The sequence below is a fragment of the Chelonia mydas genome, chromosome 5 (genome assembly GCF_015237465.2).
Source record: "Chelonia mydas isolate rCheMyd1 chromosome 5, rCheMyd1.pri.v2, whole genome shotgun sequence".
NCBI lineage: Eukaryota > Metazoa > Chordata > Testudines > Cheloniidae > Chelonia > Chelonia mydas.
In genome coordinates this window covers 27,305,300-27,319,709 of record NC_051245.2, presented here as the reverse complement: position 1 = coordinate 27,319,709, position 14,410 = coordinate 27,305,300, and the positions used below count along the sequence as shown (strand labels likewise).

The window sequence follows — 14,410 nt, the reverse complement described above, 5'->3', positions numbered from 1 at the left end:
GTGCAGTCAAACTGGAACTTGTAACCACTGTCATCTTGGCATTTATCTTGGGGGGGGGGGGGGGGGGGGGGGGGGGGGGGGAACAACAGTGTTCAAATGCAGCGGTGAAGTACTAGAACAAGTAGAATTTTGTTTCTAGACACTTCATCTGTGCTGATGGCTCCAAGAATGAGGTTAAAGGGAGATATCCATTTGACAAAATAATGGACTGATAAAGACATTTACAAAACTTATCAACCCAACATACCAACAGTATTATACAGAGGTCTGGAAGTAGTTACAGTAAATGGAAAAACATTAGAAGGCTGAATGAAATAAAGTGGAGTTCTTTGAAAGATGGCAGGTATAAAATAGAATTAAAGACAAATGAATTTAGAGTAAGGAGTGAAATCAGGGTATAGGATTGTATTTTTCCAGTTGTAGCCAATGGTGGGACTTTAGCATCTTATCCATTTGTCTTCTACAAAGAAAATAATGCAAGCACATCCAAAGTCAGGTTGACCTAGAGGCAGACCTGTGACTAGATGGTGGGACACCATAGTCAGGAAAATTATCATGCTGTGCTAATGGAGGAATGGTGATATTGTACTTCTCCCTGGGCCTGCAAAGATGCTCTGGGCTGAAAGACCATTTAAACTCCACTGCTTGTAATGGTTACACCAGTAGTCCTAAAGAATTCACTTTAAGGTATCTACAAAGAGCTGAAACCTTAACATTAGAAAAGAAATTAAACTTGAAGTTTCACATACCTGTACATCTGAATCAAGACTTCCAGAAATCTTTCTGATGGACAAGTACTTTATCATAAGCCTAGTTGATCTACTGACTAGGACTAAGATACAGCTACTAGTGCTCAGAGTTAGGGAGGTTATAACCCAGCTTTTTGGTCTAGTCTGTAAACTATAGGATCAATTTGATGCAACTGGTGAATCTGGGTTAGTCAAAATTAGTGATGGAAGAGATTGTGTAGCTAAAACTAGAATACTTATGCATAAGTTTCTCTGAGCATAATATGCTCATTACATATGCATACAAAATTACTCTTGCTTTTGATTTAAAGCAGATGCCTCTAGTGTAAATCTCTAAGTGGGATGAGATTAATACATATTGGTCACCAAGATTTAAGTGTTGTAATTGACCCTAGACTTCATCTCGAGTCAACTTTTTGGTATAGACTCTACTTGGGGTTCCCCCTGGATCAGATTGGCAAAGACCTTCAGTTTTTCACTTTCCTCTGCAGCATGGGGCACAGTTAACTTGTGGGTTTAAACTAGTGAATGATTTTTTTTCTATAACTTGAAATCTTTAAATCCTGATCCAAGGACTTCAGTAACACAACCAGAGGTGGTCTATTATAGGAGTGGGTGGGTGAGGTTCTGTGGCCTGTGATGTGGAGATCAGGCTAGATGATCATGATGGGTCCCTTTTGGCCCTAGTCATAGTCTGTCTGTTGCAATGATCTCACTTATATGGCCACAAGTATAAAGTTTTTATATAGTGGTGGGAAACTAAATTGAAAAGGCAACAGGACCATCCAATTAATATTCTAGCTAAGGAAAATCTCTTGCAAACCAAAAGCCCAGCAGTGTTGGTTCCAAGATATTCTCTCCTCTCTCCCCCGCCCGCCCCTCGGGGTAACATCCAGCATAAATGTTTAAAACTCCTGAGCAGTCCAAAATCTTGCTCACTACAGATATAAATGTCTTGCCTAGTCATGACTAAACACATGGGTATTAATACTAGATTTAGGACTCCTGGTCTCTTCTATGGCTTGATCACTTTGGAACATGTTCACTTTGTTGTTCCAGGCTGCTTATTGGAAGCATTCTGGGTCCTCCCTTAATTGCAGTTGAACTTTCTACACAAATTTGTGTAGAAACTTCAACAGCTGATGACTCTAAGTGCAAGACTAATAAGCAGCAGAACTTCATGTTGCTTTTGGGGGTGTCAAAGCTCTGAACCAGAATTTCTTTTTGTACTGTAACAAACTAAATTTTCTAGACTCAAAACTGGATACTTCTGGAATTTTTTGCTGACAGCTGCCATTTTCCCACAAGAAGTCATCTCAGGAGCAGACTACATAAGACTTCTGCCTTGGTCAGCTTTCTGAGAGTGCAGAGTCAGACACCATTAGCAGCTATCACTGACTCTGCCTCTTCAGTGAAGGCAGATGAGATTTTTAGTTTCCAGCCTCACTTCCTGATCTCCAGTAACTGGTTTGAGTGCGCCTATGCAAGAGATGCTTTATTGGCTGCCCCTCTTCAGGGACTGACTTAATCAGGTGGAGGAGGATGGCCCAAACACTGACTAGCCTTTTGACTAGAGCAAGGAAGGCAACAGCAGCTCTTCATGGAAATTCTCTTCCAATCTGGTCTATGGATAATTTTGCTCCAGTCTTTCGATAGCCTTGGTTTTAGTGCAATACTACAACCAACACTGCAGCTTCCACTTCTCTAGATAACTAGAGAAAATCTACTACTTTCCCAGAAGATGTTGCAATATTACCCAGCAGAACAGCTGTATCTGAGGGCAGTAATAGGAAATCCTGAACATGTATATTTCCCAAGACTGCCAGTATGTAGAGGAGAGACCCTTATTGGCTACAGGCAACCTATACCAAAGAGCCACTTGAATGACTTCACTTTAGGAATTTCACAATTAAGACTGAATTTTCTACCATTTGACATTCAAGAAATAGAAACCAAAGAGCTACATATTCATCCCACCCCATCTGCACTGAAAGTCCAATGTCAACAGCTATCAGATTATTCATAGGACTTTAATTTTTATTAAGCTAGTCTTGATTTGCCTTCTGTGATAGGGAAGGCATTGGAGTTGGTGTAGCTCCTCTTCAGTGCTATAGGGAAAACCAAACTAAAAATTAATGACTCACACAGAACCTTTTACACTTTTTTTCATAAGGAAACCTGATGCTAAGGCATATTGGCTTGTAATTGTAACATTTGTCATCTAATGTAATCAGTGTGACAATGTAGCTTTCTAAATTGGCTCTAGACACTTACTTTTAAGTCTCTGCTTTATTTTCCCCTGGAAGCTGATTTCTATTTCCTGACTGCTTCAGCTTCCTTCAGATGGCTGACTTTTTCTTTAATAAATTCTTTAAATACTGTCTCATTGTGGATGTCTTGCATATTTTGAAATCCAGTTTTGCCAGTTAAAGTACTAGTTGTGTTTATCTGATGCTTTACCCTGATCTAGTATTTCCAGATCTAGCACAGGCAGTCAAATTTTTTTTGTCAAGGTCCAAATTTCTTGGGCAAGGTATAGTCAAGGTCCAGACTCCAGAGGAAACTTAAGATTTTTTTGGGGGGGGTCTGTTCAAAAGCCTCTGGTGGTCTAGATTTGGCCCGCAGGACACCTATTGACTACCCCTGAACTTAGATGCTAAAATACATTGTTACTAAACAGTTACTTTCTATGTCTTTCAAACTAAATTAGGAAAACATTTAGAGCCTGATCAGGACTGCAGAGTTTGAAGATCCTCTGTAATTACTTCATGGCTTAATCAAATGAGACAGGTAGAACTGGGGGTGCTGCCTCATCCCCTGGCTTGAAGTGGTTTCCATCATATACAGGGTTTACAGTTTGGTTCAATGACTCTCGGCACCCACACTATACAAATTGTTCAAACACCCTTGGAGACTGTTTGACGGGGATGCTACTGTAAAACATCCTGGCTTTACTTGGATTGAATTTTGAGAACCAGGGATCTTTAGGCTGTAAGACTACTAGATGTAAGGAACATAATAATTTCTGAATAATTGTCACCTTCTAGTGGTGCACAAATGATTGCCTAGGTAACTTTGATTACTTTGTCTGTAAACACATGGGGTTTAGTAGGAAATACTACAATAGTCTTTCAGCTTGCTCATATCTGTGAAGCAGAACTACCCTTGAGAATAATTAAACTAAACAAAATGAAACTTGTAGAACTGCCTGCTGCACAGGACTCCCCTACTGAACTTTTGCTGGGTGGATGGGCAAAAAGCCATTCCAGGACCAGGGATACTCTGAGGTGATCTACAGGAAGGGCACATACCCTTTACACTCTGGCCAAATGATGCCTCTGCCCACAACATCACATTCTTAAAAACATTCTTGTTGGCCCAACTAGCACAGGACCACAAATTATGGGCCTGCTTGTATAATCCCCTTGAGAAAACAATACTTGTCTGGCATTTCTGCATTAGTGAACAGGCATCAGATGGCATGAGAGGCTCTGAAATGGAGAGAATATGGACCATTTCTGCACTGAATCAGTCCCTACATGTCATACCTAAGATCTTGACAGATCTCTATCTAGTCTATTGCATTATTGGTTTGTCCAGATAAGAGTTTGAATCCTCCAGAAGGACAAATCCATGCAGAAAAACAGGTATTTAGAGCATTAATCTTAGGGAGGAGGAGAGAAAGTGGGTAAGCTTAAATCTCAGCAAGGAGAGAATACCATCAACTTCAGGCCACAAATAACTTGTTCCCAAAACTGCAAGTGCTACACTTATTCACCTGTGTGGAATCTGAAGCACTTACCAGTAGCTTTCCTGTTCCCCTCACTATTGTGCAATTGCAAAATGCTCACTTATTAAGCAATAGTTAGTCCAAGTGAAATTGATCAAAATGGCAGTCTAGCCAGACTAGAAACCAACATCTGTATAGCAGATAAAGCCAAAACAGCTCAGGAAGGCAACTGTATGAAATTGACATCTTGACCTCCTTGGTACACCAAGCAAATAGTGGCTAGATCTTGATCCATGTCCTGTAACTAAGCACTTAGGCTACTAACATATAATGTGAATATCTGTGTCCCTTAATGGGATACATTAAAATGTCTTTCCTGGAAGGCCTGCAGCTAGAACAACTCCTCATGTGAAATCTAACTTCTTTACTGGCTTCTATATAGTGGGGCTATGGCATGTACACTTTTAATAGTCTTAATATGGTGACATTTTAAATAACTGAATGGAATATTGGCAGTTTAACTAAAGTAGTTCATCTCCTTCCTGAAGGCGAAGTATTATGCCGACCTGTTGATCACTGTTTGGACATCCAGCAACACAGCAAGTATCCCCTTCTGGAGCTGAGGCTGGCCTCCATCTCACAATGTCTAACGAAGTAGAAACCACTAATATCAACAACCAGCCTGAGCAGCAGGCAGCACCAAAAGCTCCTGCATCAAAGAAGGAAAAAAAGAAGGGTAAGCAATTCATCTCTCCAATACTAAGTTACCTCATGCAGCCTGTGACTTTCTTATTGCCCCTCTAATAGCTCTTCAAAATATCACTTGAGGGCATGCTTTCAAATAGCAACTGCTCTGAATGCATGTCCAGAACTTTAGCATAACCCCTCAAGGGACTGGCTGGTCTGTTTTTGTGTTTGTTTGTTTGGGGGGGGCGGAGCAGAGTAGGTAATAAATACTAGCCAAGATGTTCAGAAAAGATGTCTGAATCCTTAATGGTGCTAAGTGGTTCACTTCCATAGTGCTGAGCATCTAACCATTGCCACTGATGGCTTAATCTCCCAGAAGCTATTGACACTTGCCCATAACCCTTTCCTTCTGAAAAGACTACTGCATTTAATACCAGACTTAAACCCCATTGCCTACAAAACTTCTGCCAAATCCCAAAAGCTTAAGTCATGATCAGCTAGATAGCCTCAGTTCTAGGAAGCTGACTCAGCAACAGATTTAAATCCTCTGCACTTTCACCTGCAAGGGTTTTTAAATAGTGTGCTCCCAACTACAGAACACTCTGAATGACCAAAGTGGTGTGTGGGGTTTTTATAGGAGTTGAGACCAACAGATATCTGAAAACTGATCCCTAGAATTGACTGTCTCAGAAGTTTATTGCTAACTCTTGCTAGTTCGGAATAGAATCTCTGTTCACATACATACTGGTCACATGCACCACCGCCTCTAGGTAACAGTGGAGAGCATCTGTGTTATGGGGGCAAAGAAAGGTCTTGCATTAAGCAAGCATACACCCAAGCCACAGCACCAATTTTGCCTTACTTAACTCCACTGGCAGTTCCTTTAGGGGTCTGTCAGTAATTTGGTCTACAGCACTGACTGACTCAACCTGCTACGACAGTCCATGGTCTGGCACCCTGTAGATGCAAGTTTACACTTCCTCAGATTATAACATGGTTAGAGTTCTGGCTTATTACCACTCCCTTACATCAGCCTAGCATAGATCTAAGGTCCTCCTTCACTATTCTGTGTCATCCAGGTGCCAGTGAACCTCTTGACTGCTTGTACCACTTTTAATTACACACTTTTAATGTTCCTCCAAAATATTGGTTTAAACAGCTTCCACTTTCTCATGGATAACTATCTTAATCAGGTAAGTATGAAAGTTAGAAAACTGGAAAAGCTGTTTGGTCTTGTCCCTTATGCAAAGAGTTGGTTAGAGGATGAGTCATGGGACCTTCCTCTAGGTGAAGGAGCCAACACAAAGTAGTACAATGGAATAAAACTGCATTACTGGAGATGGCTGACTTGCAGAAATAACAAGTCCAGAACATAGCTGAAGATATGATTCGAACATCAAATGCTGCTGATAGAGCAGTATAGTTTCATTAGGCTTGACAAATGCCCAATCTATATTCCAGCATGCACAGGTAGGGTAGATTAGGAGATTGGGTTATATACACACAATAGCTTGACCAAATGATCACTACTGGATCCTATAAAAGGACCTGTCAGAGTTGAATGTGTTCACACTCTACTCAACTCTCATGGCAGTGCAAGAGATTCTAACAAACCTTAAATACTGCACTGATACTCTCCCCTAACTTTTTAGAGTCCATAAAACCTAAAATAATTCTAAGGTGGCAGGGAGGAAGCAACTTGAGTAACTGCAAGATCTTAAATGAATATCAGTTATTCCTAAACCTGCAGCTGTCTTCAAAGGAATAGCTCACTGTTCCAGAACAGTGTTTAAAAATCAAACTTCTAATTTAGAACTAGAAACCTTCTCCAGTTCAGATTCTGGTAATCTGGATGGTGGAGTCAAATTCATGTCTGCACACCATTCTACACACACCATTCCACATACAGAGTGGCCAAACCTGTTTTGGTGTGGTGTTTGCGTTTTGGTTTTTGGTTTTTTCTTGGTGCATAACACTTACCTCTGCATTTCAGAGGTGCTAATACCTGCTAGTAGATTACCTTTAAGCAGCCAGAATCAAACATTAGCCTTTGTTTATAGTAGTGTCCAAATACTTGATTTTCATAGTCTAAAGCACAACAAAATTGTGCTATCTATGAACTCTAGCAGGACTGAAGTCTGTTTCTGGATACCTTTATTAATCACTTGAAATATGATCCATAAATCTTGTACACAACATTTCTTGTCACTAAAAGTTAATGTATGAACATTCTCACTGTAGAATGGAAAAGTAATCTAATTGATGATAGACCAAGAGATTTTTATGCAGTGTCAGTGCTTGCTATCAAACAGGATTTCTGCTCCAGAACCAGTGATACTCTACCTGTTTAGTAGAGGGAGAGGGGGAACTCTTGCCTTGTCACTTTGACTTAATAGATGCCAAGACCTAAGGCAGGGGTGAAAGTAATAAATTCTTACCAGTACAGGGGCCAGCTCTGGAAGGGGCAGGGCCTCCTGCAGAAGGGGCAGGGCTGGAGGTCAGCCTCCCCCAGCCAGCCCATCTGCACTGCCTGGCCCCCACCATCCAGGGCTCCAGCAGCAATTTAAAAGGGCCTGGGGCTCCAGCCACTGCTGCAGTAGCAGGAGCCCCAGGCCCTCTTAAATTGCCAGCCTCAGGGCAGCTGCCCTTTGGCCCCTCTCATTGGCAGCCTGGGGAGGCAATAACACTAAAGTGCTGCCTCAGTGCCCCTTTTGCCTCCCCCATGGGCAGCCCTGCCAGTAGGACCCATACCAGCAGGGCCACCAAGACATGGAAGCGCTGCCACAGCAGCACTTACAGAGGGTCCTTTGCCACAGCAACACTTTAACTTTGCTTGCCCCACACCTCCCCATCAGCAGCCCTGCCAGTACAGACCCTACCAGCAGGGCTGTCACCAAGGGAGGCAAAAGGGACAGGGATGTTAAAGCATGGGCTGCATACAGGCCCATACCCACCTGTACCAGGTCACTTTCACCCCTGACCTAAGGTAATATGCCTATTTCAAGATCTAGAACAGGGGTAGGCAACCTATGGCATGCATGCAAAAGGCAGCACACAAGCTTTTCCAGTGGCACTCACTGCCTGGGTCCTGGCCACCAGTCCCAGGGGCTCTGCTGCTGGCCTGGGATTCCATCCACCAGCCCTCTGCCAGCCAGGGTTCTGTCTGCCAGCTCCAGGACCCAGGGCTCCACTGCTGGCCTGGGGTACCAGCTGCTGGCCCAATGCCAGCCTGCATTTCAGCTGCCAGCCACCTCAACCTGCTGCCAGGCCCAGGTCCTGGCCACCAGTCTGGGGGCCTCTACTGTGGCCCTCTGCCCAGGGCTCTACTGTGGCCTGGGGCAGTGAGGGTTGCAGACAGGGCCAAGAGGAGGCGCAGCTCAGCATGGATCATATGGATTCTTATTACTGGCACGCAACCTTAAATTCGAGTGAATAAACTAAGACTGCATACCACTTCTGAAAGGCTGTCGACCCTCATCTAGAAAGTCTGTAGTATAACCTTGTTTACCTTCAGAAGACTAAAACTGCACTTGATGGGCAGAAGTAACTTAGGTTAGAGAATCAATATAACTAGCCTTAAACTGAGGTCTCCTATTGCTTCCCCACAATTCTAAATCACCATCTAATAAACAATGGGACCCAACAGTACAAGAGTATTGGAGACTCCCAGTTAGCCTATATCTTTAAAGCAATATTAAAACATATGGCTCATGTAAATGTATGTTAGCAGCAGACTAGAATGGATTAGAAAATGAATGACAAAGCACTCTCCTCAGAGACTAGACACTTAAGCTCTGAACACCATCATTTAAAAGCTTCTGATCTATCTTTCAGGATCGGAGAAAACAGATGAATTTCTTTTGGCCAGATTCAAAGGGGATGGTGTAAGATACAAAGCCAAGCTGATTGGCATTGATGATGTTCCAGAAGCAAGAGGAGACAAAATGAGCCAGGATTCAATGATGAAGCTGAAGGTAAAGGCCTGAACTTGACCTTTTTAAGCAGACATGCATGCTATTCAGTAGGCAGGATATAGTGGTCAAATGCACACCATGCCACAACTCCCACTGCATATCAAAAGTAACATCAAGCAATGACCACACTTCAGTGTGATTCAGGTGCACAAATCCTAGCTGGAGGAAAGGTGCCACTCCAATCAAAAGATTAGCAGAGCTAATGAAGGGAAGGAAGCAGCCCAAAACTACAATGAGCAACTGTTTAATCTGAAAATTGCTCTGCAAATATTTTGTAATCCATATAGCTCTTAGCATCTTCCAGTTCAGATGCAGGTTGGTGAGCCAAAATCAAATCCCAAACTTGGAGAATTTAAACTCCCTGGAAGGGAGTGAAGGTGGCAGGGAGAATTTCCATAGCAGTTGTGAAAACTCCAAATTGGATTAGTAAAAACATGCATTTATTTTAGTTACGGTAGTAGTGGATGCATGTTCTTCTAGCAATTCAAAAATGCTCAATAAAACCTTAGTCTTATGACCTATAGCAACAAAGTCTGGAGAATAATGCAGGCAAAGCAGAGTGAACTACAAGTCAGCAACATTAAGCATGTTCAGATTTACATGCCTCTGGGCTCATACCCGCCTCTCAAGTACTAATAACTTGGTCACTCTTGTTGGGCAGTATGGATAGGCAACTGATTTCAGTCACCTGTTTCCTCTAAACCAGGAAGGGACTTGGCCTAGTAAAGAGATTGCCCCGATAGCACCTCTGTCAAAAGGAGCTATATAAATTAAGTCTGCTTTAAACCTCTTCCAAGCTTAAACTAGTGCAGGTGGGGGAACAATCTTGAGAACCTAAAACTCCAGCATTTTGTCTACTAACATGGGTGCATAATAAAACTTAATCTCTGGTGTAGACAGGTGGCCAAATTCAGCTGATTTGCAGCTTCACTGAGGTCTATAGGTTACACAGATCTAAACTGAAACACAACTTTTATGCTTTGAATATCTGGGAACAAATTTGACTCAAGCTGACAACATTGGTACTCAGCGAGTTTGAATTGCATAAATCTCATACTAATAACACTCCTGTTCATTTAGGGAATGGCAGTAGCTGCCCGCTCCCAGGGACAGCACAAACAGAAGATCTGGGTGAACATCTCCCTTTCTGGTATCAAGATAATTGATGAGAAAACTGGGGTAAGAATTCAAAACTGGCTTTGTGCATGACCATTAAGACTGCAGCTGTGGTCACTGGAGAAGAGAAGAAACTAACTTAGCAACTGCTTCACCTAAAATTTAAAGACCAGGAAAGTTTTTTTTCTACCATGTAGAACACCTCTGTGAGGACTCTCTTCTATGGGGAAAGTAGGAGCTAATCTGTATCTACTTGATATTTTTTTTTTCCCCTCCTTTGGAGGGAGAGGGAGGGAGTTGGATCCTGTCTGACCTCTTTAGGCACTAATAGCCTGGCACCATTCTGTCATGTTTCTAGGGATACAGAGCATGCCAAACCTTAATGCTTGCAAACCCCTTGGATATTGCCCTGTCCACTTTTTACAGATTTGATAATCTGAGCTCACTTAGGTCTTTATTGTACATAAGCACTTGAAGAAAGTCACTGCCATCCCATAGTTTTCTCTGTGTACTCTAGTTCTGTTCTGCACCAAACCGTGGTTTTGTCACTCTTTCAAAAGACTGGAACTAATTGCTTTCAATTCTAGGTCATAGAACATGAGCATCCAGTGAACAAAATCTCCTTTATTGCTCGGGATGTCACTGACAACCGTGCATTTGGATATGTTTGCGGAGGAGAAGGACAGCATCAGTTTTTTGCCATAAAAACAGCACAACAGGTATGAATTAAGGAATCTGTTGGGCATTAAGGTCATCCTGTGTGACCTGCAGGCCAACTTTTGGGTATGTTACTTATGCTTTTCTACATCTCAATAAATCAATCCTATCCCAAACTGTTTTATGAAGCCCATAGACCACTCCAAACAGAGCTGACTCAGCTTTTAAAGACCAGTTTGAAGAAACAAGAAGCCTATTCAACAGGCTGTCTCTCAAAATAGAAATGGAGTAACTCCTTACAATGGAGAGTATCAGCTGAGGAATAACATTCCATGTCTTGCTGATTTAAGAATTTCTCACTGCAGCATGACATGGTGTTTAACCCACCACGGAGATGTAAGTTACTGAAGTGGCCGGAGCTTGCTTTCGGCACTAGGAACACTGGGTTATTTCTTGCATTTTAGCATGCAAAGTTCTGCAGCTGGCCAAAGGAGCCCCTCTCCTCTCAATGGAGAGCAACTTAAACATGTGCACACCAATAAATTTTGTATTCATGGCCAGGAGCTCTGGTCTGCACTCTTAAAAGTGGGAATAAAGAATTGTTAAAAGGCCAGCACAAATGGCAGTGTCTGAGCTCAAGTGCAGACTTGTGGATATGTTAATCCTGCAAGTTTGACTAGTTCTGACTTTGCTGTTCCTGTCTAACACAACTGCTACTAATGACAAGCCATATCTCCAGCTTCTCAAAGTTTCATGTCTGGCTCATGGGGCACTGATTAGAACTGCTTTTTCTCCTCTCTTCCACCCCCCCAACCAAAAAAAAAAAGCTGGAACAAACAGGTGATAGGACCTGGTGTGAACTTTCCCAGAAACAGAGTATCCTTTTGGAAGGCTTATGCAATTGTCAAGAGTGATGGCTTGTCTGGGCTCTCCACCTACTGTCTCAGGATCCTTGGAGCAAATGCCTGCTTAAATGGATCCTTGGAGCGTTTGCTAATGCCTGCTTAAATGTTGGCTTAATCACTGACTCTTGTTTTATAGGTGCAGCTGGTAACACTGGCTAAAGTTTCCCAGCGCTACCCATTATAAGGCCATTTTCAGTTCCTTATAACTTGAAACTGTACATCCTGGGTGTCTAAGGCTGAGTTTTGGGAAAACTTCAGCCCATGCTGTTCCTCAGCTGCCAAGAACAAGGCAGGGGAGGAGAGGAATGGATGGGAAGAAATCTATTCTGTCCTTAAATTCTGGTGACCTTAGGAGCAAGGACTCGAAATTTGGCAGGGAGTAGCCTTTTTGCCATCTCTGAAAATCTGAACAAAATTGGCCACATTTAACAGGGTGGTTGGTGTTTGTTTTTTTTTTAAGAGCTTATCTGAGCTTGTGCAAGTACTCCCCAAAGATTCTGTGCACACTGGCCATTCTCAGACTTTTCTGCAACTGTAGTTCTGAGCTGCTATAGACTGAGTCCAGGCTCTCCATTCAGGTGCCTGTATCTCTGCTCTTCATCCCCTACCCACCCTTATGCCCCAGGCAGTGTGCAGGAAGCTTCCTAACCTACGTGTAGAAGGAACAAGAGTCAGACCTTCCCAGGGTCATGTGTGGCAGCAGCACAGATACCATACAATGTAATCAAGACTCTCTATCACTTAGCAGCCTTCTGCATATACCTTAAGGTTTCAGAGGCAACCCTAATTCTGACATTTCTTAACTTTGAGGGTTTGACTTAGCATGTGAAGCTATGGCCACACTATAGTGGTACAACTGGGGCTCTGCTGCTGTAGTATAGACCTGTCCTAAACCAATGGGAAAAACCTTTCACAGAGGTAGATTATCTACATGGGAGGCAATTCATTGGCTGACAAACTTGCTTCCATCTAGCTGCATCTGCCGCAGGGGTTAGGCTGACCAAACTACATGGTTTTTATAGCACAAATTTTTCATGACCCTGAGATTTAGCTAGGTCAACTTAACTTATAGGTGAAGATCAGGCCTTAATGTTCTTTCTACAGGGATTTTGTGATTCTCTGAACAATATAGTTTAGCCTTAAATGCAACACTTTATCTCCTGAACACTGTCTGAAGTCTTGATGTGGAGAGCAATGGGGGGGGGGGGGCGGCGCAGCTTGGAGGAACAAATGGCTTTAGAATCACCTTTCCTGCAACCCCTTTAAGGAGACTTTCTAGCTAAAATGAACAAAGCAAAACCTAGCAAGCCTGCTCCTTTAGTCTTTTACCCATGAACTGAGGGCAAAAGGGCATCATCTGTTCCAGGTAGACTTATGCAGCCAGCAAATTCTAAATGAACAAAATTGGAAAGTCCTCAAGAAGGGAGGAGCATGTAGAGGGAAAACAGCTCAAATCCTAAAACTGAGCATGGACCAGCCAGTTCTACTCTAGCCTCTGGTAGAAAACGGGGAGGACATCAAAAATGGATCAGCTGGCAAAAGCTGGGTGCAGCAGTAAGTGCCTGAGAAAGGGATACCTTTTCCCACAATTATCAGCCTCTCAATAAAAAGCCTGCATTAGCACATCGTCCTTTTGCTGAAAACAAGGTGTACATATTCCTAGCACTGTACCAAGGAAGGCACAGTTCTTACTCTGGACAGTTTGCAAGAGATACAGGTCAGGCACCATTGCCCTTGGATTAAGCACAGAAGTGCTGCTTCCTGTTTGTACACTAAAGGTGAAGTTCTCTTCATTACATCTTGTCTTACTGTTCTCAGTCTCTTGGCTTCCCGTACTATTGCAGGTTTCAGAGGAGCAGCCGTGTTAGTCTGTGTTAGCAAAAAGAAAAGGAGGACTTGTGGCACCTTAGAGACAAAGTCCTCCTTTTCTTTTTGCTTACTATTGCATTTAATAAAAGGGTTTGACCAAAGGGGAGGTAATGGCAAGTGAGACTTGGTTTCAGTGTATTCAAACACCTTTCAGTAAGCTTCATGATAAAGCAGTTAGCCTGGAAATTGATACCATTCCTATAGGCGACTACTAACTCGGCTAATACAGTTCATAAATAAGGGCAAGCCACCAACTGGAAAACCTTCTCTGCAGAAACCTAAAGTATAAAACTTTCCCTTTCAGGCTGAACCTCTAGTAGTTGATCTTAAGGACCTCTTCCAAGTAATTTATAACATCAAGAAAAAGGAAGAAGAGGATAAGAAAAAGGCAAGTAACTTCTGTGTTAGTAGGAGATCCTTTAGGTAGGCAGACTCTGTTGGCAAATAGTTATTCTGATAATGCTGAACACAAAGGTAGTTGCTTACCATATTTCAACTCCAGTATTGCCCAGTAGCTAAACTGACTGCTATATAACTTGTACTAGCACTGAAGCACTACTAGCTTTGTGCATAGGACTATTGCATACATGTCAAAAGATTAAATTTAAATACACATACAAGTAGTTAGGATGCATAGTGATCCAAGATTCTCTGGTTATAAATAAAACTCTATTTGACTAGATCAGTAAATGTGCAAACTAGGTTGGAGAGGCTAGCACTTGA

At 42.5% G+C, this 14,410-nt stretch overlaps 1 protein-coding gene across 8 annotated transcripts in view; it reads left to right on the top strand.

Moving 5' to 3' along the window:
- DAB2 (DAB adaptor protein 2) overlaps positions 1-14,410 on the top strand; it is a 42,983-nt gene that overhangs the window by 15,740 nt on the left and 12,833 nt on the right. For all 8 annotated transcript variants that reach the window (XM_027828056.3, XM_043546780.1, XM_037902710.2 and 5 more), the window contains 5 exons: positions 5,028-5,215; positions 9,001-9,140; positions 10,221-10,319; positions 10,844-10,975; positions 13,992-14,075. In XM_027828056.3, coding sequence (XP_027683857.1) covers positions 5,122-5,215; positions 9,001-9,140; positions 10,221-10,319; positions 10,844-10,975; positions 13,992-14,075 — 549 coding nt within the window. In that variant the 5' untranslated portion in view covers positions 5,028-5,121. The remainder of the gene's footprint in view (positions 1-5,027; positions 5,216-9,000; positions 9,141-10,220; positions 10,320-10,843; positions 10,976-13,991; positions 14,076-14,410) is intronic.